General features: G+C 41.1%; 2 protein-coding genes across 16 annotated transcripts in view; one reads left to right on the forward strand and one right to left on the reverse strand.

Moving 5' to 3' along the window:
- The window catches only part of LOC130367694 (surfeit locus protein 4-like), a 644,664-nt gene that overhangs the window by 264,991 nt on the left and 355,101 nt on the right, over nt 1-24,572 (reverse strand). The window lies entirely within an intron of this gene.
- Nucleotides 1-24,572, forward strand: part of CACNA1A (calcium voltage-gated channel subunit alpha1 A) — a 358,458-nt gene that overhangs the window by 149,272 nt on the left and 184,614 nt on the right. For 7 of the 8 annotated variants that reach the window (XM_056570294.1, XM_056570295.1, XM_056570298.1 and 4 more), the window contains exons 9-19: nt 5,526-5,579; nt 11,958-12,050; nt 18,764-18,973; nt 19,382-19,494; nt 19,586-19,698; nt 21,702-21,833; nt 22,023-22,095; nt 22,186-22,303; nt 22,715-22,782; nt 23,061-23,167; nt 23,310-24,125. In XM_056570294.1, the coding sequence (XP_056426269.1) occupies nt 5,526-5,579; nt 11,958-12,050; nt 18,764-18,973; nt 19,382-19,494; nt 19,586-19,698; nt 21,702-21,833; nt 22,023-22,095; nt 22,186-22,303; nt 22,715-22,782; nt 23,061-23,167; nt 23,310-24,125 (1,897 nt within the window). The remainder of the gene's footprint in view (nt 1-5,525; nt 5,580-11,957; nt 12,051-18,763; nt 18,974-19,381; nt 19,495-19,585; nt 19,699-21,701; nt 21,834-22,022; nt 22,096-22,185; nt 22,304-22,714; nt 22,783-23,060; nt 23,168-23,309; nt 24,126-24,572) is intronic. The other variant, XM_056570299.1, reaches the window with a different exon arrangement.

Here is a 24,572-nt window from a genome sequence, read left to right on the forward strand (position 1 = left end):
CTACACCAGCATGTTAGTCCAACACCAACAACAAAAGCGTCAGCAACAAGGATATATGAAACATTACAAAAGTTTATTTATTAAGAATAAAAAAATGCATCATAGCAATTAAAAAGCACAGTGTACATAGCTGGAAGAGAAGGCAGAAACATACAGGCTCCAGGTAAGGGGTATTTGAATGAAAAGAACACTGACAAACGTTGCATACACAAGGGACTCACATGAAGAGATGCAAACTATGCAATAAAGTTAAATAAATTGAGTACAAATGCAACAGCGGTCAGAAAGAATAACAGGTGTATATTACCACAACCGAGCCATGTAGTTACCTGCACCTACCCCAACGCACGTTTCACGCCAATGCGCTTCGTCAGGGACGCCCGGTCTTTGACAAATTTTCGTTAAAGTTGGACATGAAAATTTAAAATTAGTTTTTTTTCCCCTCAAATGCTGGTGTTACCACAAATTTTTCATTTTCACAAGGGGTAATAGTAAAAAATAGTAAAGTGCTCTGCGGGCGAACTACAATGCTCAGAAGAGAGGGGCGCCATTGGGCTTTTTGAGAGAGAATTAGGCTGGAATTGAAGGCTATGTGTGTTTACAAAGCCCCCATAGTGCAAGAACAGTGGACTCCCCCACATATGACCCCATTTTGGAAACTACACCCCTCATGGAATGTTATAAGGGGTACAGTGAGCATTTACGCCCCACAGATGTCTGACAGATTTTTTGAACAGTCGTCCGTAAAAATGAAAAATTTAATTTTTCATTTGCACAGCCCACTGTTCCAAAGATCTGTCAAATGCCAGTGGGGTGTAAATGCTCACCGTACCCCTTATTAAATTCTGTGAGGGGTGTAGTTTCCAAAATGAGGTCACATGTGGGGGGGTCCACTGTTCTGGCACCATGGGGGCTTTACATGGCCCCCGACTTCAATTCCAACCAAGTTCTCTCTCCAAAAGCCCAATGGTGCCCCTTCTATTCTGAGCATTGTAATTCACCTGCAGAGCACTTTTACATCCACATATGGGGTATTTCCATACTCAGAAGAAATGGGGTTAACATTTTTGGGGGCTTTTTCTCCTATTACCCCTTGTGAAAATGAAAAATTTGGGGTAACATCAGCATTTTATTGAAATTTTTTTTTTTTTTTCACGTCCCAATTTTCCAAAAGTTTGTCAATCACCTGTGCACCTTTTTTTACTGTTCTGGTATCATGGGGGCTTCCTAAATGGGACATGCCCCCCAAAAACCATTTCAGCAAAATTTGCTCTCCAAAATGCCATTGTCGCTCCTTCCCTTCTGAGCCCTCTAGTGCACCCACAGAGCACTTTACATCCACATATGAGGTATTTCCTTACTCGAGAGAAAATGAATTACAAGTTTTGGGGGCCTTTATACCTTTTACTCCTTGGTGCTTGGGGCTACAATAACATTTTAGTGTAAAAAATTTAGATTTTTATTTTGCTGCTATTCCTGTGAAACACCTAAAGGGTTAACAAACTTTTTGAATGTAATTTTGAATACTTTGAGGGGTGCAGTTTTCATAATGGGGTCCATTATAGGGGATTTCCAACATAAAGACCCTCAAATTCACTTCTAAACTTAACTGGTTCCTGAAAAATTCAGATTTAGAAATTTTCTGGAAAAATTGTAAAATTGCTGCAATACTTTGAAGCCCTCTAATGTCTTCAAAAAGTTAAAACATGTCAACTTTATGATGCATACATAAAGTAGACATATTGGGGGAGATTTCTCAAAACCTGTGCAGAGGAAAACTTGCCCAGTTGCCCATAGCAACCAATCAGCTTGCTGCTTTCATTTTTATGAAGGCCTGTGAAAAATGAAAGAAGCAATCTGATTGGTTGCTATGGGCAACTGGGCAAGTTTTCCTCTGCACAGGTTTTGAGAAATCTCCCCCATTGTGTATGTGAATCAATATGTAATGTATTTGACATGTCCCTTTTCCTTACAAGCAGAGAGCTTCAAAGTTAGAAAAATGCTAAATTTTCAAATCTTTCCTGAAATTTTTGAATTTTTCACCAAGAAATGATGTAAGTATCAACGTAAATTTACCACTAACATAAAGTAGAATATGTCACACAAAAAAAAACAATCTCGGAATCAAATTTATAAGTAAAAGCATCCCAGAGTTATTAATACATAAAGTGAAAGTGGTCAGATTTGCAAAAAAATGCTCCCGTCCTTAGGGTTACAATGGGCTCCGTCCCCAAGGGGTTAAGAGTAGGGTCACATATAGCATATACACAGCATATTTATAGCTGCACGAAAACCACTGCACAAAGACTAGGATTCCACTTGGGTTTTTTTTGTACACCTAAAAAAAACGCTAGAAAAAACGCCAGAAAAACTGCCACAGCTCTTTCCTGAGTTTTGGCAGTTTTCTGGCGTTCTTTTCTGCCGTTTTCCCTGGTGTGTGGAAACAGCCAAATTTGTACCCTGTGGCAGTTTTTTCACTGTACCACTCTGTGGGTCAGATGCTGAGCGCCCGGTCCACAGAGTGTAAGGAGATGAGGAGTGATGTACAGCATCACTACTCACCTACCCCGGCCGTATAGTATACAGGGGGGCATAGTGTACCCGTGTATACTGTACAGGAGCCGGGAATCCTGTCACCAGACTGACAGGACTCCCTGCTCCTATAGCCCCTTTGGGCGGTATACAGAATATACAGCTATCTATAAATAGCTGTATATAGTGTATACAGAACAGGAGGTCCACTTACCTCCCTCATTTCTGTCACCACCGGGTGCGTGTAGCTCCGCCCCTAGTGATGACATCATTAGGGGCGGAGCTATATATGGGATCCAGGCTAGTAAGTCTGAAGCTCTGTTCACATTGTCCGTTTTGGATAATGGGAAAAGACCCTTCTGCCAGTGTCTACCCAGACAGGGAGACTCCAGCTGTTGCTAAACTACAACTCCTAGCATGCCCAGACAGCCAAAGGCTGTCTGGGCATGCTGGGAGTTGTAGTTTTGCACCAATTGGAGGCTTCCTGTTTAGGTAGACAGTGCATTATGGGCGCTCTCCCCTGCAGAGAGCACAAAAAATGTTCTTACCCATTTTTTTTTCTTCTCGTTTCAGATCTGTGTATGCAGAGGATTATGACGGATTCGATGGATTACGACGGATGAACTAGATTTTTTTAATTTTAATAAAATGGTTAACGAGGGCTGTGGGGGAGTGTTTTTTAAAATAAAATAATTTTTCCAATGTGTTGTGTTTTTTTTAATTGAATATTCAGGCCTAGTAATGGAGGCTGTCTAATAGACGGAATCCATTACTAAGCCAGGGCTTAGCGTTGGCCCCAAAAACAGCTGGCGCTAACCCCCAATTATTACCCCCGTATTCACCGCTCCTGGGCCTAGGCAGTAACAGGCTGGCGTTATTTAGGCTGGGGAGGGCCAGTAACATTGGTCCTCGCCCACCCTGGTAACCTCAGGCTGTTGCTGCTTTGTTGGTATCTGGCTGATACTGAATATACAGGGAACCGTATGTGTTAAAAAAAAATTAAAACGCATAGGGTTCCCCCTATTTTCAGTATCAGCCAGATACAAACCAAGCAGCAACAGCCTGACGTTACCAGGGTGGGCGAGGACCAATGTTACTGGCCCTCCCCAGCCTAAATAATGCCAGCCTGTTACCGCCTAGGCCTAGGAGCGCCATTTTTGATGCTCCGGGCCTGTTGGTACCGGCTCTTCCCAACACCCCTGTGGCGGTTGGTACCGGGGTAATAATTGGGGGTTAGCGCCAGCTGTTTTTGGGGCTAACGCTAAGCCCCAGCTTAGTAATGGATTCCATCTATTAGACAACCTCCATTACTAAGCCTGAATATTCAATGGAAAAAAAAACACAACACATTGGAAAAATTATTTTATTTTAAAAAACACACCCCACAGCCCTCATTAACAATTTTATTAAAATAAAAAAAATTAAGCTCATCCGTCGTAATCCATCAAATCCGTCGTAATCCTCTGCATACACGGATCTGAAACGAGAAGGAAAAAAAACACAAAAAAATTGGTAAGGACATTTTTTGCGCTCTCTGCAGGGGAGAGCACCCATAATGCACTGTCTACCTAAACAGGGAGCCTCCAATTGGTGCAAAACTACAACTCCCAGCATGCCCAGACAGCCTTTGGCTGTCTGGGCATGCTGAGAGTTGTAGTTTAGCAACAGCTGGAGTCTCCCTGTCTGGGTAGACACTGGCAGAAGGGTCTGTTCCCATTATCCAAAATGGAGAATGTGAACAGAGCTTCAGACTTACTAGCCTGGATAGCGTCTGTAGCTGTGCCCCCTAATGACGTAATCACTAGGGGGCTGAGCTACACGGACCCGCTGGACTTTGTCTTCTGTATACACTATATACAGCTATCTATAGATAGCTGTATATAGTGTATACCGCCCAAAGGGTTAACCTACACTGTCCAGCAGTGTAAGTTAACTCTTTCTTTGCCGGGCTGGCTTAGCGCACAGCTCAGCAAGGGGTTAAGTGAGCCAGCAATGTGTATACTGTATACACATTGCAGCATCACTGTAAGTTCATGCTGGGCAGTATATATGCAATGTATATATACTGCTCAGCATCAGCTGATCTCCCGCCTCTGTAGCCTTGAGAACAGCTGATCCTGACATTCACTTCAGGAGGATCGCAGCGGGTGTCAGGAGAAGTGACATCCGCTGTGATCTGTCCCTTACTGCAGGTACTACTACTCCCAACATGGAGCACACTCTGCTCCATGCAGGGAGCAGTAGTACCTGCATTAATAGACAGATCGCAGCGAGTGTAACTTCTGACACCCAATGCGATCCTCCACTCTCCTATGGTGACGTATATCTACCCCTATTCAAATTTCCCGCAGAGTTGTGATTGGCTGGAACCATCTGGCCAATCACAGCTCTCTGAGGGAAATATGAATAGTTGTATATATACGGCAGTGCAGGGGACCATAGAAGAGCGTCCGCCACATCTATAAATTATACAGGAGGATTGTGTGAAAAATGTGTGCCAGTCTCCAGACGTTTCCTCACAACTGTACATTGTAGATTTGACTGTTTGCAGTGCAGTGTAACACATACAGATATTGCTGCACATTTATCTGCCATATTTGGCCTTACCCTAATACCTTCGTATTGCTGATATAAAATAAAGTCTTTCCGAAGGCACAATCAGCTTGTCTTCAATCCTTTTTTCTAGAAATATCATTACACTCTACGATCTGGAATAGGGAACATTGCACTGCTTTTGGTTGATTCTCGTAGGGAGAGTCTGCTATTCCAAGTACGCCACATATTAGGGGTGGACACAACTTTGCTTGTAAGAGTAATAAGGACTTTTAGGGGATGAAAGATTTAGGTTATTTTGGATACAGGAGTTTGGAAACAACATGTAAGCAATTCTGGGATTTGTCATTCTCCAAAATATTCTTACTATATTTATTGTCTTTTGTAGAAGTCCTCTCTTCTATTTTGCTTTCTAATAGTTTGTATTTTTCCCTCTGCAGAGGAGGTGATTCTCGCTGAAGATGACAGTGATGTGGAGAGATTGCCTTACGATGGTAATTCAACCATCAATGTGAAATGTAGTCAATTATTAGAAAAACTTTAACTTCATAGAACAACTTTAGTGGAAATAAGAAACCACGGCAGGCCTTTTTATATCATGTCAGCCGTATACATGACATAGCTACAAACCTGGAAATTTGCACACTCTCATTGGCAGCTTATCTCTAAGGGAAACAAATGATCATTCCCCTGAAATCTGCCAAATAGAGACAGTAAGGAGGATCCTCATACACATTGGGGGGGGGGGATTCATCAATCTATATAGAGTCATTTTAGGTGTATTTTCTTGCGCAAAATCTTGCGCAAGGATATTTCCTGCGTTATTTTTGTGCGTCTTTTTTGGTGGAACTTTTTCTAAAGATGTCACCCTTCAGGTGTACCGTAGAGCCGTTTTTCCTGTAGACGGGACTTTATTAACTGCGTCTTTTTTTTTGCGCAAAAAAAGGAAGCAAGTGTCATTTTCTTGCGCAAATATACACCAGCTCTGAGCACACGTACAAGTCTGCCTTATATTTTTTTCAAGAGCTGAGATGGGCTGGATTCTATTACTGCACATGATTCACAGAGACCCGTGCGCAAGTTTAGTACATTTTGCGCAGGTAAATGACAAATACACGCAGCAGAAAGGGGTAAAAAAAAAGCTCTACCATACACTGATGTTGATGAATCCCCCCATTGGATCTATAGCTAGTTCCAACAAATTTGACTTCAATATGACAAACATTCCAATTCCCCACCAACAAACAGGGAATTTATCATGAGTCACCAATTTTTGCACAAGGCAGGTTCTGTGCAAAAAAAAAAAAAATTACCACGTTTTGCTATTAATGCTGCCTGTGCCACTTTTAGGGAAAAAAATAGCCAGAACTAAAAAGGGAATTTGAACACCCACACAGAGCTAACAGAAAACTTAGAGTACCTGTCATGATCTTGTTAAATGTTATAATCCTCCCAGTTCACTGCCCCCATCATGATAAACCACCCCCTGCCTTTATTTTTTATTTTCTTCCTAAATATTGCTCTGTATTTTCTGCTCAGTCTCAGTCAGATTCACAGACTGGGAAGGGACGTTCCCTCGAGAAATCATTTGAAGCCATACAGGGGAGAACTTCCTCCCTCACTCTGCTACACACAGCCCAGAGCAGTTCAGTGTGAGATGAGCTATGATTGGCTAAGGCTGCACACACAACCCTCAGCACTACAGACTGCATTTCCTGATTTTGGACTTCTGTCAGGCCAGCAGGAGTCCAAAGTCTGTGCAAGAGATAGGGGGAAATGTGCTCTGGACAAGTAGCGAGGCACCTAGTGGCAGCTTTTTTAAACACAAACACTTCATTTTTTTTTAAACAAAGTACATTAGAAAGATTTTTTATTTACCATAAGGAGTTCAATAGCAAAAATAAGTTTTAATAATATTGCCCATTTAATCCAGAAATTGTCACAAGTTATGCCAAGAAACTACTCTGGTGCATGGAGAGTGGGTAAGTTGCACCAAAATGACAATAAAGAGGCTGGTGCCGCTTATTGGGCGAATCTTACTCCAGCATACTTTAACCCCTTATGGACACAAGGCATATCCATAAGCCCTCATTTCCGAGTCCTTAAGGACTTAGGGCGTATGGATATCGTTCAGCAGGCATCCCGGCATATTGCCTAGGGGGGTCCTGAGGGTCATACGGGTCTCCGGTGACCCAGAAAATAAGGGGGATAGGGAGTGTCCAAGACACCCACGATCCCCCTGAAGGGATAGGAGTAAGGTGGCAGGGGTGCATCCCTCCTATCCCTGCTAATGGTCGTCAGAAGCGACCGACCAATAGCAGATCGGGGGCAGGGGGGGGGGTTAAAGTTCGGTTCCCCCGTTCTGCCCACCCACAGTAGTGCGGGCAGAACAGGGGAACCGTCCTGCGACCGGCAGCGCAGGTCACTTACCATCAGCGGCGGCAGAGACGACGATTGGCGGCAGTGATCGGCGGGCAGCGATGACGTGCGGCTGGCTCCCTAGTGCAGACTACAGAAGCCGGTGAGATGCCTAGCAATATTTGGAGGGCTAAAGTTTGAGACCACTATACAGTGGTCTCTAAACTGTAACCATCCAGATGTTGCAAAACTACAACTCTCAGCATGCCCAGACAGCTGTTTGGGCATGCTAGGATTTGTAGTTTTGCAACAGCTAGTGGAATACAGTTTGGAGATCACTGTGCAGTGACCTCTAAACTGTGCCCCTCTAGATCTTGCAAAACTACAACTCCCAGCCTGCCCACACAGCAGTTTGCTGTCTGGGCATGCTGGGATTTGTATTGCAACATCTGAAGGGCCACAGTTTGGAGATCACTGTGCAATGGTTTCTAAACTGTGGCCCTCTTAATCTGTGGCCCTCTAAAACTACAACTCCCAACATGTACTGATCGCTGAAGGGCATGCTGGGAGATGTAGTTATGCAACAGCTGGAGGTACGCAACTACAACTCCCAGTATGGCGACAAAGCCGTTTGCTGTTCGTGCATGCTGGGAGTTGTAGTTTTGCAACAGCTGGAAGGTTTGCCCCCCCCCCCCCAACCACGTGAATTCACATGGGCGGGTTTACAGTGAGTTTCCTGCTTCAAGTTTGAGCTGCGGCAAATTTTCCGCTGCAGCGCAAACCCCTAGCGGGAAACTCACATTAAACCTGCGCCTGTGTGAATGTACCCTAAAAACACTAACACATAATAAAGGGTAAAACACTACATATACACCCCCCTACACTGTCCCCCCCAATAAAAAGGAAAAACGTATTGTAGGGCAGTGTTTCCAAAACGGAGCCTCCAGCTGTTGCAAAACAACAACTCCCAGCATTTCCGGACAGCCACTGACTGTCCAGGCATGCTGGGAGTTTAGCAACAGCTGGAAACACCCAGTTTCGTAATCACTGGTGTAGAATACCCCTATGTCCACCCCTATGCAATCCCTAATTTAATCCTCAAATGCGCATGGCACTCTCTCACTTTGGAGCCCTGTCGTATTTCAAGAAAACAGTTTAGGGTCACATATGGGGTATTTCCATACTCGGGAGAAATTGAGTTACAAATTTTGGGGGGCTTTTTCTCCTTTTACCCCTTATGAAAAGGAAAAGTTGGGGTCTACACCAGCCTGTTAGTGTAAAAAAATAAAAATGTTTACACATGCTGGTGTTTCCCCATACTTTATATTTTCACAAGAGGTAAAAAGGAAAAAAAAAGACCCCCAAAATTTGTAACATTTTCTCCTGAGTACGGAAATACCCAATATGTGGGCGTAAAAATGCTCTGCGAGCGGACAACAAGGCTCAGGAGTGAGAGCGCACCATGTACATTTGAGGCCTAAATTGGTGATTTGCACAGGGGTGGCTAATTTTAAAGCGGTTCTGACATAAATGCAAAAAAATAAATACCCACATGTGACCCTATTTTTGAAACTACAACCCTCACGGAACGTAACAAGAGGTAATAGTGAGCCTTAACACCTCACAGTTGGATGAAAAAAATTACATTTTAACTAAAATGCTGGTGTTACCCTAAACTTTTCATTTTCACAAGGGAAAATAGGAAAAAAAGCCTCACAAAATTTGTAACCCCATTTCTTCTGAGTAAGAACATACCCCATATGTGGATGTAAAGTGCTCTGCGGGCGAACTACAATGCTCAGAAGAGAGGGAGCGCCATTGCGCTATGGCGAGAAAATTTGTCCGGAATTGAAGGCCACGTGTGTTTACAAAGCCCCCATAGTGCCAGAACAATGGACCCCCCCCCCCCCCACACACACACACACACATGTGACCTCATTTTGGAAACTACACCCCTAAGGGAATGTTATAAGGGGTAGAGTGAGCATTTATGCCACACAGGTGTCTGACAGATTTTTGGAAATGAAAATGAAAATTTAATTTTTCATTTGCTCAGCCCACTGTTCCAAAGACCGGTCAAACCAGTGGGGTGCAAATGCTCACTGCACCCCTTATTAAATTCTGTGAGGGGTGTCATTTACAAAATGGGGTCACATGCGTCCACTGTTTTGGCATGACGGGGGGCTTTGTAATATAAGGCCCCCGACTTCTATTTCAACCAAATTCTCTCTCCAAAAGCTCAATGGCGCTCCTTCCCTTCTGATCATTGTAGTGAGCCAGCAGAGCACTTGATGTCCATGTCCACATGGTGTATTTTCATACTGGTTTTGTGTTTTTTTTTTTTTTTTTTAGCTGTTCTGGCACGATGGGGGCTTCCTAAATGTGACATGCCCCCCAAAAACCATTTCAGAAAAACTCCCTCTCCAAAATCCCATTGTCGCTCCTTCCCGTCTGAGCCCTCTAGTGCACCCAGAGAGCACTTGACATACACATATGAGATATTTCCTTACTCGAGAGAAATTAGGTTACAAATTTTAGGGTGATTTCTCTCCTTTTACCCCTTGTAAAAATTCAAAAACTGGGTCTACAAGAACATGCAAGTGTAAAAAATGAAGATTTTGAATTTTCTCCTTCACTTTGCTGCTATTCCTGTGAAACACCTAAAGGGTTAACACACTTACTGAATGTCATGTTGAATACTTTGATGGGTGCAGTTTTTATAATGGGGTCATTTATGGGGTATTTCTAACATGAAGACCCTTAAAATCCACTTCAAAACTGAACTGGTCCCTGAAAAATTCTGATTTTGAAAATTTAGTCAAAAATTTGAAAATTGCTGCAGAACTTTGAAGCCCTCTGATGTCTTCCAAAAGTAAAAACATGTCAACTTTATGATGCTAACATAAAGTAGACATATTGTACATGTGAATCAATATATCATTTATTTGGGATGTTCATTTTCCTTATAAGCAGAGAGTTTCAAAGTTTAAAAAAAATGCTACATTTTCAAATTTTTCATAAAATTTTCACATTTTTCACCAATAAATTATGCAAGTATCGACAAAATTTAATCACTATCATAAAGTAGAATATGTCACGAAAAAACTATCTCGGAATTAGAATGAAAAGCATCCCAGAGTTATTAATGCTTAAAGTGACAGTGGTCAGATGTGCAAAAAAGGGCTGAATCCTTAAGGTGAAAAAGGGCTGAGTCCTTAAGGGGTTAAAGGGGTACTCCGATGGAAAACTTTTTTTTATTCTTTTTTTAAATCAACTGGTGCCAGAAAGTTAAACAGATTTGTAAATTACTTCTACTAAAACATCTTAAGCCTTCCAATAATTATTAGCTGCTGAATACCACAGAGGAAATTATTTTCTTTTTGGAACACAGAACTCTCTGCTGACATTACAAGCACAGTGCTCTCTGTTGACATCTCTGTCCATTTTAGGAACTGTCCAGAGTAGGAGAAAATCCCCATAGCAAACCTATCCTGCTCTGGACAGTTCCTAAAATGGACAGAGATGTCAGCAGAGAGCACTGTGCTCGTGATGTCAGCAGAGAGCTCTGTGTTCCAAAAAGAAAGGAATTTCCTCTGTGGTATTCAGCAGTTAATAAGTATTGGAAGGATTAAGATTTTTTTAATAGAAGTAATTTACAAATCTGTTTAACTTTCTGGCACCAGTTGATTTAAAAAAAAAAAAAAAAGTTTTCCACCGGAGTACCCCCTTTAAGATAAGACTATTATGTCTAATAAATTCTCCACAATGTGTTTTGACCAATGAAGCAGATTTCCCTAGGTTAAAACAGATTGTTCTTTTCAGTTCCTAAGAAATCTGCTGTGTGAATTGAGTTTTGAGAACCTCATTCATCTTAATTTAATTTCAGTTTGCAGCATATTTGTGGTTCAGAACTTGCACCATGATTGTGCAATGCATCAACCAAATCAGGACGTAGTGTAAGAGTCTTGTCCATTTATTGGGTGCAATTGCAGCAACCAGGGTAGTTTTAATTGAAAATTATTCAGATGAAAGGTGTTGTTCCATCTCATTACTTTGCTTTTTCCAGCCACCCCCGGTCTGTTTTCGACTGCCAGAGGTGGTCAGCTGAAACAGGAGGTGAGTAGCCCAGTGATCTGCACTTGCAACATAAACAGAAAAGCTCCCTGGGCTACGCCGTTTGCACAACTCCTATAGGAAGTCAATAGAAATAAAGCAAATTGTGTAAATTCCCTGCTTCGGCTGCTTCCAGCTTTTCTGCCCCCCTCTGGTGGCCACAAACAGGCTGGAGGTGGCTGGAAATACCCTTATTAACAGACCTTTATGGTAACAGGTCATCTTTAAATAAATGGCTAATATTTAATAAACTAAAAAGGCTCTTAAAAGAATATTTTAAACTTTTCCTACCTACCCATATTGCTGAGCCCTGTAAAGCGTGTTTTACACAATATATACTGTATGTGGTGTCTTATAAGCTGGATTATTATATAAATATATATTTCTTCTCCATATCACAGGAGCCCTGAGGAGACCCACAATCAAGAAAAACAAAACGGAGCTACTGAATGCCGATGAAGGAGAGGAGGCAATTGGAGATATTGCTTCTGTGGGTACGTATCCAATAATGTTCCACCATAGAACAAGTGAGCCATGCTGCATTTTGTTACAGGAATTCTCCAGTTTGGACAAAGTCTTTTTGTTAGATGGATCCCCTAATGATAATCTGATCATGAGGTGTCCCCACTGCTTGTACACAGTGCATCAAAATCTTTGGAGGAACTGAGCTTCAAATGTTCAAGTCTCTGGCTATGTCCCCACATTGGAAATGTAGAATTGTACAGTTCACAGTGAACCCAATAGGGTATGTGTGTAATGCACTGACGTGATATGTCCTACACAGAGAGAGATGCTTTTTTGTGGCCACTCTCTTCTGGGGCTGAGATATGAAGATCATGAAGTGGACATTACCACTACAAAGTAATATATTTCTATACCAGACGCGCGGATAACGGTCTTATGGGCTAAAAAGCCATAACTACAACATAGTAGATGTTTGTGTCCACTGTTCTACCAGTGTAGTATAAAACTCCAGGATATGAAGCCATAATACCATATATATTGGGGTGTTAATCAAAACTTAACTTTTACTAGTTAAAGGGGTAATACAGGAAAAAAATTCTTTCTATATATCAACTGGCTCCAGAAAGTTAAACAGATTTGTAAATTACTTCCATTAAAAAAATCTTAATCCTTCTAATAATTATCAGCTGCTGAAGTTGAGTTATTCTTTTCTGTCTGACGACAGTGCTCTCTGCTGACATCTCTGTCTGTCTCGGGAATTGCACAGAGCAGAATAGGTTTGCTATGGGGATTTGCTTCTACTCTGGACAGTTCCCGAGACAGGTGTAATCAGAGAGCACTTAGACAGAAAAGAACAACTCAACTTCAGCAGCTCATAAGTACTGAAAGGATTAAGATTTTTTAATAGAAGTAATTTACAAATCTGTTTAACTTTCTGGAGCCAGTTGATATATATATAAAAAAGTTTTTTCCTGGATAACCCCTTTAAAGGGGTACTCTGGTGGAAAACTTTTTTTCTTTTATCAACTGGTGCCAGAAAGTTAAACAGATTTGTAAATTAAAAGTCAAAGTATTAGCTTATACCTCAAGGACCTCACCGTTCGTGGTGCATAATGATAGGAATGGAAATAAATAATAACAGCATCAATTTAAAAAATGTAATTATAAAATATGGTCAATATCTTAACACATTAACTGGCACTTTACAAGATATTCCCACTGGGCCCTAGTGGGATATCACATGAATAATAGTGAAAAAATGCTAAGTTGTGAGAAAAATGCTGAAAATCTGAATAAAGTCCAATAATCCGGTACAAATCCGTTAGTCTGGAAACACTATGAAAGTCCCGTTGTATGGTGAAAATAGATGTGCACTTGGAAGAAATAATGCAAAGTCAATTTCCAGAGAGATGTTATATATAAATGATGTTTCTCACCACTGCTGGATGTCAGTCGCTGGCGGCTGTAGTGTCCTCTACCGTATGTCACGGTCTCACGCTGCTCTCGTTGCCCCAATGGCAGGGGGGCACGGCGGTCTCACGCTGCACTCACTACCCCGATGGCAGGGGGGCGCGATGCGATGTTCCGTACCGCTAGCTGCGGTGACTCTCCGGCTGCTTCGTGGTGGTAAGATGCCAATACTCCGGCAAGAGTGGTAGTGAGCACGGGAGCGGTAGTGAGTCCGGGAGCTGCGTCCCTCGTGGAGACCTGGACTGCGGGAGGTAGATGGAAGTGAGTTGCCGCCAGGCAGGGCGGAATAGAGCTGGATTAACTCCTCCGTTGCCGGGACTTTCAGGATTAAATGGGGACACTGTTAGTATCAATGTGAACGGTGTTAGAAACCTAAACGCGTTTCGGGGTGCTGGGAAATGTAGTCCTCCGACCCCTTCCTCAGTAGAAATGTGTATATACTAAAACTTAGAGAAGACGCTGTCTCTATAATCAAATCACACCTGTTAGTAATTACTAAATCAAGAGAAAAACACGGTATTTGGATTATGCCATTGCGAGTGTTCCCTAGGTATATCAAACATATGGAGCAGAGCAACTCTTCCAAACTGTTAAGAGAAATCCAATGGAACCTTGTTCACATTTGGTATCTCCAAATAACCGGATCAGTCACATCGACCGCAATGTAGCAATGTAGTAACTCTATATTCATGCATCTACTGCAGGCAATGTACCAATCCTAGGAATATATTGTTCTACACAAAATAACTAATCTGTTCGTATATGTTGCTACTCTGTTAAATATAAAATCATTGGAACAGGATGAATCATGTATGCAAAATATAAAATTACAACAAACGGAAATATAGACAAAATCACTAATCATATAAATGTGTCAATATAAATAAGGATAATGATGAAACAAGAATAAATCGGTGAAAATAATAAAACAGAAAGTATATAAATGTAAAATAAAAATAATAATAGTGAAAAATAATAAAAATAAATTAAATATGAATAGACATAAAAATAAAATACAAATAAAAATAGAAATAAATATAAAAATTTAAAATAAAAATAATGAAAAAATAAAATATGTAAAATAAAAATAAAGATGAAATATGCAATAAAAAATCTGAAAATCTAGGTAAAATAAAAATAAAGATGAAATATGCAATGAAAAATCAGAAAATCTAATATGATTTTTCATCGCAGATTTTCTGATTTTTCATTGCATATTTCATCTTTATTTTTATTTTTCCTAGATTTTCTAATTTTTATTCCATGTTTCATCTTTATTTTTATTTTACATATTTTATTTTATTTTTTCATTTTTTTATATTTATTTATATTTTTATTTGTATTTTATTTTTATGTCTATTCATATTTATTTTATTTTTATTATTTTTATTTAACATTTATATAGTTTCTGTTTTATTATTTTCACCGATTTATTCTTGTTTCATCATTATCCTTATTTATATTGACACATTTATATGATTAGTGATTTCGTCTATATTTCCGTTTGTTGTAATTTTATATTTTGCATACATGATTCATCCTGTTCCAATGATTTTATATTTAACAGAGTAGCAACATATACTAACAGATTAGTTATTTTGTGTAGAACAATATATTCCTAGGATTGGTACATTGCCTGCAGTAGATGCATGAATATAGAGTTACTACATTGCTACATTGCGGTCGATGTGACCGATCCGGTTATTTGGAGATACCAAATGTGAACAAGGTTCCATTGGATTTCCCTTAACAGTTTGGAAGAGTTGCTCCTCTCCATATGTTTGATATACCTAGGGAACACTCGCAATGGCATAATCCAAATACCGTGTCTTTCTCTTGATTTAGTAATTACTAACAGGTGTGATTTGATTATAAAGACAGCGTCTTCTCTAAGTTTTAGTATATACACATTTCTACTGAGGAAGGGGTCGGAGGACTACAATTCCCAGCACCCCGAAACGCGTTTAGGTTTCTGGCACCGTTCACATTGACACTAACAGTGTCCCCATTTAATCCTGAAAGTCCCGGCAACGGAGGAGTTAATCCAGCTCTATTCCGCCCTGCCTGGCGGCAACTCACTTCCATCTACCTCCCGCAGTCCAGGTCTCCACGAGGGACGCAGCTCCCGGACTCACTACCGCTCCCGTGCTCACTACCACTCTTGCCGGAGTATTGGCATCTTACCACCACGAAGCAGCCGAAGAGTCACCGCAGCTAGCGGTACGGAACATCGCATCGCGCCCCCCTGCCATCGGGGTAGTGAGTGCAGCGTGAGACCGCCGTGCCCCCCTGCCATTGGGGCAACGAGAGCAGCGTGAGACCGTGACATACGGTAGAGGACACTACAGCCGCCAGCAACTGACATCCAGCAGTGGTGAGAAACATCATTTATATATACCATCTCTCTGGAAATTGACTTTGCATTATTTCTTCCAAGTGCACATCTATTTTCACCATACAACGGGACTTTCATAGTGTTTCCGGACTAACGGATTTTTACGGGATTATTGGACTATATTTCGATTTTCAGCATTTTTCTCACAATTTAGCATTTTTTCACTATTATTCATGTGATATCCCACTAGGGCCCAGTGGGAATATCTTGTAAAGTGCCAGTTAATGTATTAAGACATTGACCATATTTTATATTTTATTATTACATTTTTTAAATTGACGCTGTTGTTATTTATTTCCATTCCTATCATTATGCACCACGAATGGTGAGGTCCTTGAGGTATAAGCTAATACTTTGACTTTTTCTTTCACTTGGATGCTTTAAAGGGGTACTCCGGTGAAAACCTTTTTTCTTTTAACTCAACTGGTGGCAGAAAGTTAAACATATTTGTAAATTACTTCTATTAAAAAATCTTAATCCTTCCAGTACTTATTAGCTGCTGAATGCTAGAGAGGAAATTCCTTTCTCTTTGGAACACTGATGACATCACAAGCACAGTACTCTCTGCTGACATCTCTGTCCATTTTAGCAACCATGCATGCAGATGCATAGCAGATGTATGCAGATGCATAGCAGATGTATGCTAAGGGCAGCATGGTGGCTCAGTGGTTAGCACTGCTGCCTTGCAGTGCTGGGGACTTTGGTTCAAATCCCACTAAGGACAACAATAAATAAAGCGTTATTATTATAATAACGTCAGCAGAGAGAACTGTGCTCGTGATGTCATCAGAGAACATTCCAAAAAGAAAATAATTTCCTATGTAGTATTCAGCAGCTAATAAGTACAGGAAGGATTAAGATTTTCTAATAGAAGTCATTTACAAATATGTTTAACTTTCTGCCACCAGTTGATTTAAAAGAAAAAAGGTTTTCACTGGAGTACCCCTTTAATTACCTCAGTCCTTTTGTTGTGAGCTGCACCTATTTTGAGATTTGTAAATTACTTCTATTAAAAAATCTTAATCCTTGAGAGCACTTTGCTCGTGATGTCAGCAGAGAGCACTGTGTTCCAAAAAGAAAATAATTTCCTCTGTAGTATTCAGGAGTTTATAAGTACTGGAAGGATTAAGATTTTTTAATAGAAGTAATTTACAAATCTATGAAGCACAGAAGGTATGCTCGGCACCACTGAATACACGCTATATGGTGTAAAATCACCGGATTATAGTACTGTCCCCTTACAACCGCTGGAGGTGACAATAATGGTGCTTCCACGCTCGCAGAAAGCAGATAAATCATGTCCAAACATAGAAGGTAGAAAAAGCAGGGCACTCACCACATCAGGCTTCTTGTTGCGGTTAGACTTTATTCATGTAGTCATCAGGGATACAAGCAGGGGTGTGCGGACGGGGGTGCCCTCTCAGTGACGGACCGTTTGGCGCCGAAGCGCTTCTTCAAACCGGGAATGATTCCCTGTCTGACGAAGAGCTTCGGTGCCAAACGGTCCGTCACCGAGAGGGCACCCCCGTCCGCACACCCCTGCTTGTATCCCCTGATGACTACATGAATAAAGTCTAACCGCAACAAGAAGCCTGATGCTGTGAGTGCTCCGCTTTTTCTAACTTCTATGTTTGGACGTAATTTACAAATCTGTTTAACTTTCTGGCACCAGTTGATTTAAAAAAAATACGTTTTCCACCAGAGTAACCCTTTAACTTAAAAGTTCCCAATGATCAGTATAAAACCATCACCACTAAAAACTGAACACACTGTTCTACCACTACAATGCAGTATCCCTGTAGCTCCAATAACTCCCTGTTAATAAGAATAAGAGAAATCTTAAGTAGAAATTTTCCACACAGATTTTCAGCACCCCTGCAGAATTAAGTAGCATTGTCAGAACCTATAGGGTTAACCCTTTGAGGACCAAGGGACATATTTGTCCCATGTTTTTAATTGCCTGATACAGGCAATTAAAACATGGGACAAATACATCCCTTGGCCCCCAAAGGGTTAAAAGGTTCTGACAGGTCTGGACTGGTCAGCTGACCTTGATTGGAAGACCTGTTCTGACTCCATATAAGCTGGCAGTCTATTTCCAGTCTTTGCCTGCTAAAGAGCTCTGTATGTATTACTGGCTAGCTATACTGTTTCTGTTATATCTGGCATTTTGACCCTTTGGTTCCGCTCTCTGACTTCTTCTGGTATTAGCGTTTTTGTACTTTGACAACTCCTGGTTTTGACGCGGATAGTGGACTTTGACTTATTGTGTGTGTGTTTGTTAGTTTTGCTTCTGTTAGTCTGTCTGCTCCCTACTTGACCTGTGTCTGTATTATTGTATTTTCTTATTTTGACAGTTGACTCCCCTCACTTGCGTAGAGAGGGACTGTCACCGTGGTTACGGACCTGTCGCCTAAGGCGGGTACGTAAGTAGGCAGGGATTGGGGAGTGGGCGAGAATAGTGTGCACTCCTTCCCTGCCCAGATGTGACAAGCATTAAGGGAGACTAAAGTCCAAGGCCATTAAAAAAGGATTTCATGTGCGTAAGGGTTTTTTAAAAGAGAGATTGTTTGGCCCTAGCCATAAAATAGCATAGAAGATTTCATTTGAGGTAGTACTGATGAATTGCATCTCTAGACCTAGCTTTAGGGTAGGGTCACACGTGGCGTATTTTGCTGAGTATTTGCTGCTGCATATTTTCTTACACCGAAGTCAATGGGTAGCAAAAGTAGTTGTGTATTTTGCTACCCATTGACTTCAATGGGTAGGAAAATACGCAGCAGCAAATATGCAGCAAAATACGCCACGTGTGACCCTACCCTTGATGTGATTTTCTTTGTTTGATTTTTCATGTTGGTCTTGCCTTTCCTCCTACAGGCTCTCCTTTTGCACATGCCAGTATTAAAAGTGCCAAGTTGGAAAATTCCTCATATCTACATAAGAAAGAACGACACTTACGTTTTTACATCCGGCGTATGGTGAAAACTCAGGCCTTCTACTGGGTGGTTCTAGGCCTTGTAGCACTGAACACGCTGTGCGTGGCAATTGTGCACTACGGCCAGTCTGAAAAGCTAACTAATTTTCTCTGTGAGTAACTTTCTACCTTTACTCAAATGTGGAGCAATAGATTATTTGAATATCTATACTGTATTCTATCATGCGCATACTTGGTATTAAAATAACCAGACCTGGTTGATCTTTTCTTTATTTGCCTGGTTGCTGAAAACATTGGTAGGACTTTATATTACAGGGGTATGCCCATCTCAGATACCTCTAGAAAGGCACTCACACAAAATTGTGACTTATTGAGCAGGATCTCAAGAGGCCATTAACAGGGTACAACATTGGAATACTCGTATTCTAATGTGAACTTTTATCTCCTATTCATGATCCTAAGAACATAATTTTCCCTGGAACGAATGAAGGGCGCCCTGCGAATGCAGCCACCTCAGCTACCTTTGACTTTGCTTTGCTTTTGTTTTTATTTTATTTTAGACTATGCAGAATTCATTTTCCTTGGGCTCTTTATGTCCGAAATGTTTATAAAAATGTACGGTCTTGGAACCAGGCCTTATTTTCATTCATCGTTTAACTGCTTTGACTGTGCCGTAAGTATATAAAAGTTACTCTTCTAGTATGTTGGATAGTTAGTAGTTCTAAACAGGCCCACATGTAACATGCTTTTACCTGTGTTTACAGGTTATCACTGGGAGCATCTTTGAGGTCATTTGGGCCATGGTAAAGCCTGGAACCTCCTTTGGAATCAGCGTCTTAAGAGCCCTCCGCTTGCTGCGCATATTCAAGGTTACAAAGTAGGTATCAGTGAGACTGCTATAAAGCATTATATATATAACAATCTGCAGTGAAAGCAGAGGTGTCTGGTCTACAGAATTAAAGTAACCATAGAAAGGTAGACGCTTGCGTCATAGACATTGACAGTGGATGCAACATCCTTAATATCCATGAGTTGAATCCATGAGAGAATTTCAAATGCTGCCAGTCAGCAAGGGACTTCAATTGACTGTATCAATGCTGACAGGTTGCTAGACTGCAGAACCAGGGTTCACTTGTAGCAGTTGCCTTCCCTGGGTGCTAAAAATGGCTTCCTGTACTCAGATAACCCCAGGACTTATTGTAGGGCAGATTGGGGTGATCAGTCAACACTAGCACTATTCACCAAAAAGAATATGGCTCTACAGTCTGTTACCTGTGGCCACCATAATGATCACCACCAAAAAATAGGCTACAAGATAACGTTAAGTACAATACACATTATAATTGATTTTATTGAACATATATTAAAAATACACACAATATTTAAAATGAATAATAGGCAAAGCAGACATCAGAATAGAAATGAGGGGCTGGAGGTGAGGTATCTCACCACAGGGTGCACAGTCTGTTATTATTTAGTCCTGCATTTTTTCTGTTTGGTTCAAAGTGCTTTCTTATTCCCTGTTTTGCTTGCTTCATGCAGCTCTTTCTTGTGATATGCACTATGTTCCCCTAATGATTATACCTGTGTCCCCGATACATATGTATAATATTCTCGAGCATACCCCTCATTTTTTCTATTCTGCTTTGCCTATTATTCATTTTAAATATTGTGTGTATTTTTAATAAACTCAATTATAATGTGTATTGTACTTATCGTTATCTTGTGGCCTATTTTTTGGTGGTGATGAGTAGCACTAGGAAGTCATACAAACAGAGATCAACGTCAGAAGCAATAATACAAAATGGCAACTCACTCTTAAACGAAAGTAGCTCTGGATGTAGATGGGAGCTTAGCTTTACCAATAACAGATAGTGGATCATACAAATATGATAACTGACACTGTCAGAAAATCAGACCAACAAACATAGAGCACATGGTCAGACTAGCCAGACTATAAAGTGTAAGCCAGAAATTAGATCCTTAAATAACCTAAAAAACACAGAAACAACTCAAAGCCAGACAAAAAGAAAAACAGGGCATAGATCCCCTACTTTGTCATAAATAAATTAATTAAAAAGTAGGAAAAGATTACTTGGCAGGAGTTCTCTATGTGTGACATGAACATTACCTCCTGGTCCCCAGTATGTAACCCACAGCATTAACACAGCATCATATACTGTACTACCTGTTCAGACAATGTGATCAACAGATGAGCTGCCACCTAGACTACACAAATCATTTGCCCTCAGTATCAGTATTACCCAACTAAAAACATTTTAAGGCAAATTGCTGGCCTGTAAACATTAATGGTAAGAGGCTGCTCAGAGCTTTCTGTCTTCACAATCTTTACTAACCAGAAGACAGCGAAACAATTTTTAGGGTCATGCCGCCTTTGTTGCCTAGAAAGTGGCAGGGAAAAATAAGTCTGCAGCGAGCAAAAGAATACTGGTAGACGGCACTCACAGGTTAAAAACGTGCGGTTCCTTTATTGGGACAAGCTGGATACAAAGCAACGTGTAGTCAAGCGGCCAGTTTCGCGCTGCACAGAGCGCTTAGACGTGACCTCGTCACGTCTAAGCGCTCTGTGCAGCGCGAAACTGGCCGCTTGACTACACGTTGCTTTGTATCCAGCTTGTCCCAATAAAGGAACCACAAGTTTTTAACCTGTAAGTGCCGTGTACCAGTATTCTTTTGCTCGCTATGGATTTATCTATGTTCCGTAAGGACTGAGCACCACACAGAACAGCGGAGGATAGTAATTAAGCAGTGTGACCAGACTCCTACATAAAGGTACAGACTTGCAGTGCCGACTGCTAATTGTTTCACATGTGAAAATAAGTCTGCCTTTGCTTACTACATATTTTTTTTCTTTCTTAGGTATTGGGCCTCTCTCCGTAACCTGGTAATTTCATTGCTCAGCTCAATGAAGTCCATCATCAGTTTGCTGTTCCTGCTCTTCCTTTTCATTGTGGTCTTTGCCTTACTGGGGATGCAGCTGTTTGGTGGACAGTAAGTAGTAATGTATTTCATCTTGGGAGCTAATAGTTGTATAATAGTTGAATTCAATCTAAACATTTGCTGCGTGGATTCTGCATAGATCACAGCTCAGCAGTGGTTGTGACTGAGATGGACAGTGGGGTGACTGAGATGTCGGCAAATCCAAGACCATTCCCTTCATACTTCTGGTTTTGTTTACAGGTTTAATTTCGATGACAAAACCCCATCTACCAACTTTGATAATTTTCCTGCAGCAATAATGACTGTCTTTCAGGTATGAAATCTGGTACTTTCTCCTTCATGGCTAACCATTTCCCTTCATTCAACTCTAACTTAACTTACACTTTTTTTTCTATAACATCAGATATTGACCGGGGAAGATTGGAATGCAGTAATGTATGATGGCATCAAGTCTCAGGGAGGAGTAAACTCTGGCATGGTGTCCTCCATCTACTTTATCATCCTCACCCTTTTTGGGAACTGTATCCTTACACTGAGTTGTTCTAGATGTCAGAAGGATGTGTTGTGAATCTAAAACTAAGGGTAACGCATTATGGTGTGTGAGAAAAACTGGAATGATTTTGCCCATAACCACCAATCACAGCTCAGCTTTCCTATCGTAACGAGCTCTGTTAAAGATGAGCTGTGATTGGTTGTAATGGGTAAAATTCCTTCAGTCTTTCTCTCACACATTTTGATAAATCCGGACCAATGTCTAGGGTTGTGTCAAACAGCATCTATTTCTACATGCAGATTTTTCATCCATTGTACCACAATATATTCCTTTTGAAAAGTATGGAAAGAACCTTTGAAAAAGTATAGAAAGAGCCATCTACCTCAATATATAATAAACAGCATAAAGTTGTATATTCTCTTTAACCATCACTGTATAGACACACTGCTGAATGTCTTCTTAGCTATCGCTGTGGACAATCTTGCAAATGCTCAGGAGCTGACCAAGGTATGTGGTCATTACTATAGTATGGACCCCAGAATCTTTTCAAGCCTTTTAGATAAACCTGCCACAAAAATGTGAGCTATTTTCTTTACATCTTTAAGACCATAGCTGCCTTTCTAGTCACTTGATGATTGAGGGAAAAACTAAGTCTGAAAATCGGTACAAGGTCAAATACGTAAAAACTGGCATAAACACATTAATAAATGTGCGCCAAAATATAGATGTATATCTACATTTGTGTAGTGTGCAAAGGACTTTGATTTACACTTACGTATTTACAGGATGAGCAGGAGGAAGAGGAGGCAGCTAATCAAAAATTGGCAATGCAGAAAGCAAAAGAACTTGCAGAAGTCAGTCCTCTGTCAACTGGCAACATGTCTATAGCTGCGTAAGTACTCATCCATCTAAAGTCAGTCATTTTCTTCTTTGCATTTTTCGCCATTGTAATTAAGAAAATTCATTAATGTCTTCAAGCCTATGGAACTTCTCTCCTAGTCTATACTGTATACACTTTCTATCTTATTTTGCAGAAAAGAACAACAGAAGAACCAGAAGAATAATATGTCTGTTTGGGAGCAACGTACAAATGAGATCCGCCGACAGAACTTAATGAATAGTCGGGAAGCCCTGTACAGTGAAATGGATCCAGAAGAACGCTGGAAGTTGTCTTTCCTCCGTCCAGATGTGAAGACACATTTGGACCGACCACTTGTTGTGGACCCCCAAGAAAATCGAAACAACAACACCAATAAAAGTAGACCAGGAGAAAGTAAGACACCTATGGAACAACGTTTATCTCACCAGCGGGCAGAAGACTACCTGCGTAAACAAGCACGATTTCAAGAACGGGCAGGCCGAGCATATGACATAGGTCAGGAACCAGGACGTAGGCCGCGAAGCAAAGAGCAGGACATTAGTCGTGATAGTCAGGATATGGGGCTTCAGGAGAGGACCGATGTGGATGGAGGGGTACGTCCGACACAGGATCCACCCAGGAGACATCGAGGTGGTGGAAGCAAGGAGAGCAGAAGTGGCTCACCTCTGCCCCGCGGAGATGGAGATCACCGTAGACACAGAGTACATCGTAGAACTGGGGAAGACCCTGAGTATTTAGCAGGTGGTGGGGGTGGTGGTGGAAGGGGAGGAGTAGGTGGAGGAGAAAGAAGAACACGACATGTGAGGGAGGGGGGTAGAACAAGGGAGGTTGGTGGTGGTGGTGGTGGTGGAGGAGGAGAAATTGAAGGGCCCGATGGAGAGAGGAGAAGGAGGCATCGGCATACTGCACAGTCTACCTATGAAAATGATGTGAAGAGAGACGACAGAGAGAGGAGGCATCGGAGGCGAAAGTGAGTACCAACAATTTTTTTTATTTTTTAATATGAATGTACTTTATGTAATACAGTATAGATGTATTTTTTCCATAGCAGCCAATCAAAGCTCAGCTTTTATTTCTTAAAGCCCTACTGTAATTTACATAAACTTTTGACATGTCGTCCAGACATGTCAAAAGTTTAGATCACCTGAGACCTGTTGCGATTACTTTTAGGCCAATCCCAGAACTGACTTAGACCGTAATGGAGCACATAAGCCAGATTTGACAGACTAAACAGTAAGTAAACAGTGCACTGGTTATAACTCGAGAACGCAGCAGGTCCTGGAGTGATGTAAGTTTTTGACATGTCTGGACAACATGTCAAAGGTTTATGTAAATTACAGTTACACTTTAAATTGCTCTGGTAAAATAAAGCTCAGCTGTGATTGGTTCCTATGGGTAAATCAGACAGTTTTTCCTT

This window comes from Hyla sarda, chromosome 4, assembly GCF_029499605.1.
Source record: "Hyla sarda isolate aHylSar1 chromosome 4, aHylSar1.hap1, whole genome shotgun sequence".
Taxonomy (NCBI): domain Eukaryota; kingdom Metazoa; phylum Chordata; class Amphibia; order Anura; family Hylidae; genus Hyla; species Hyla sarda.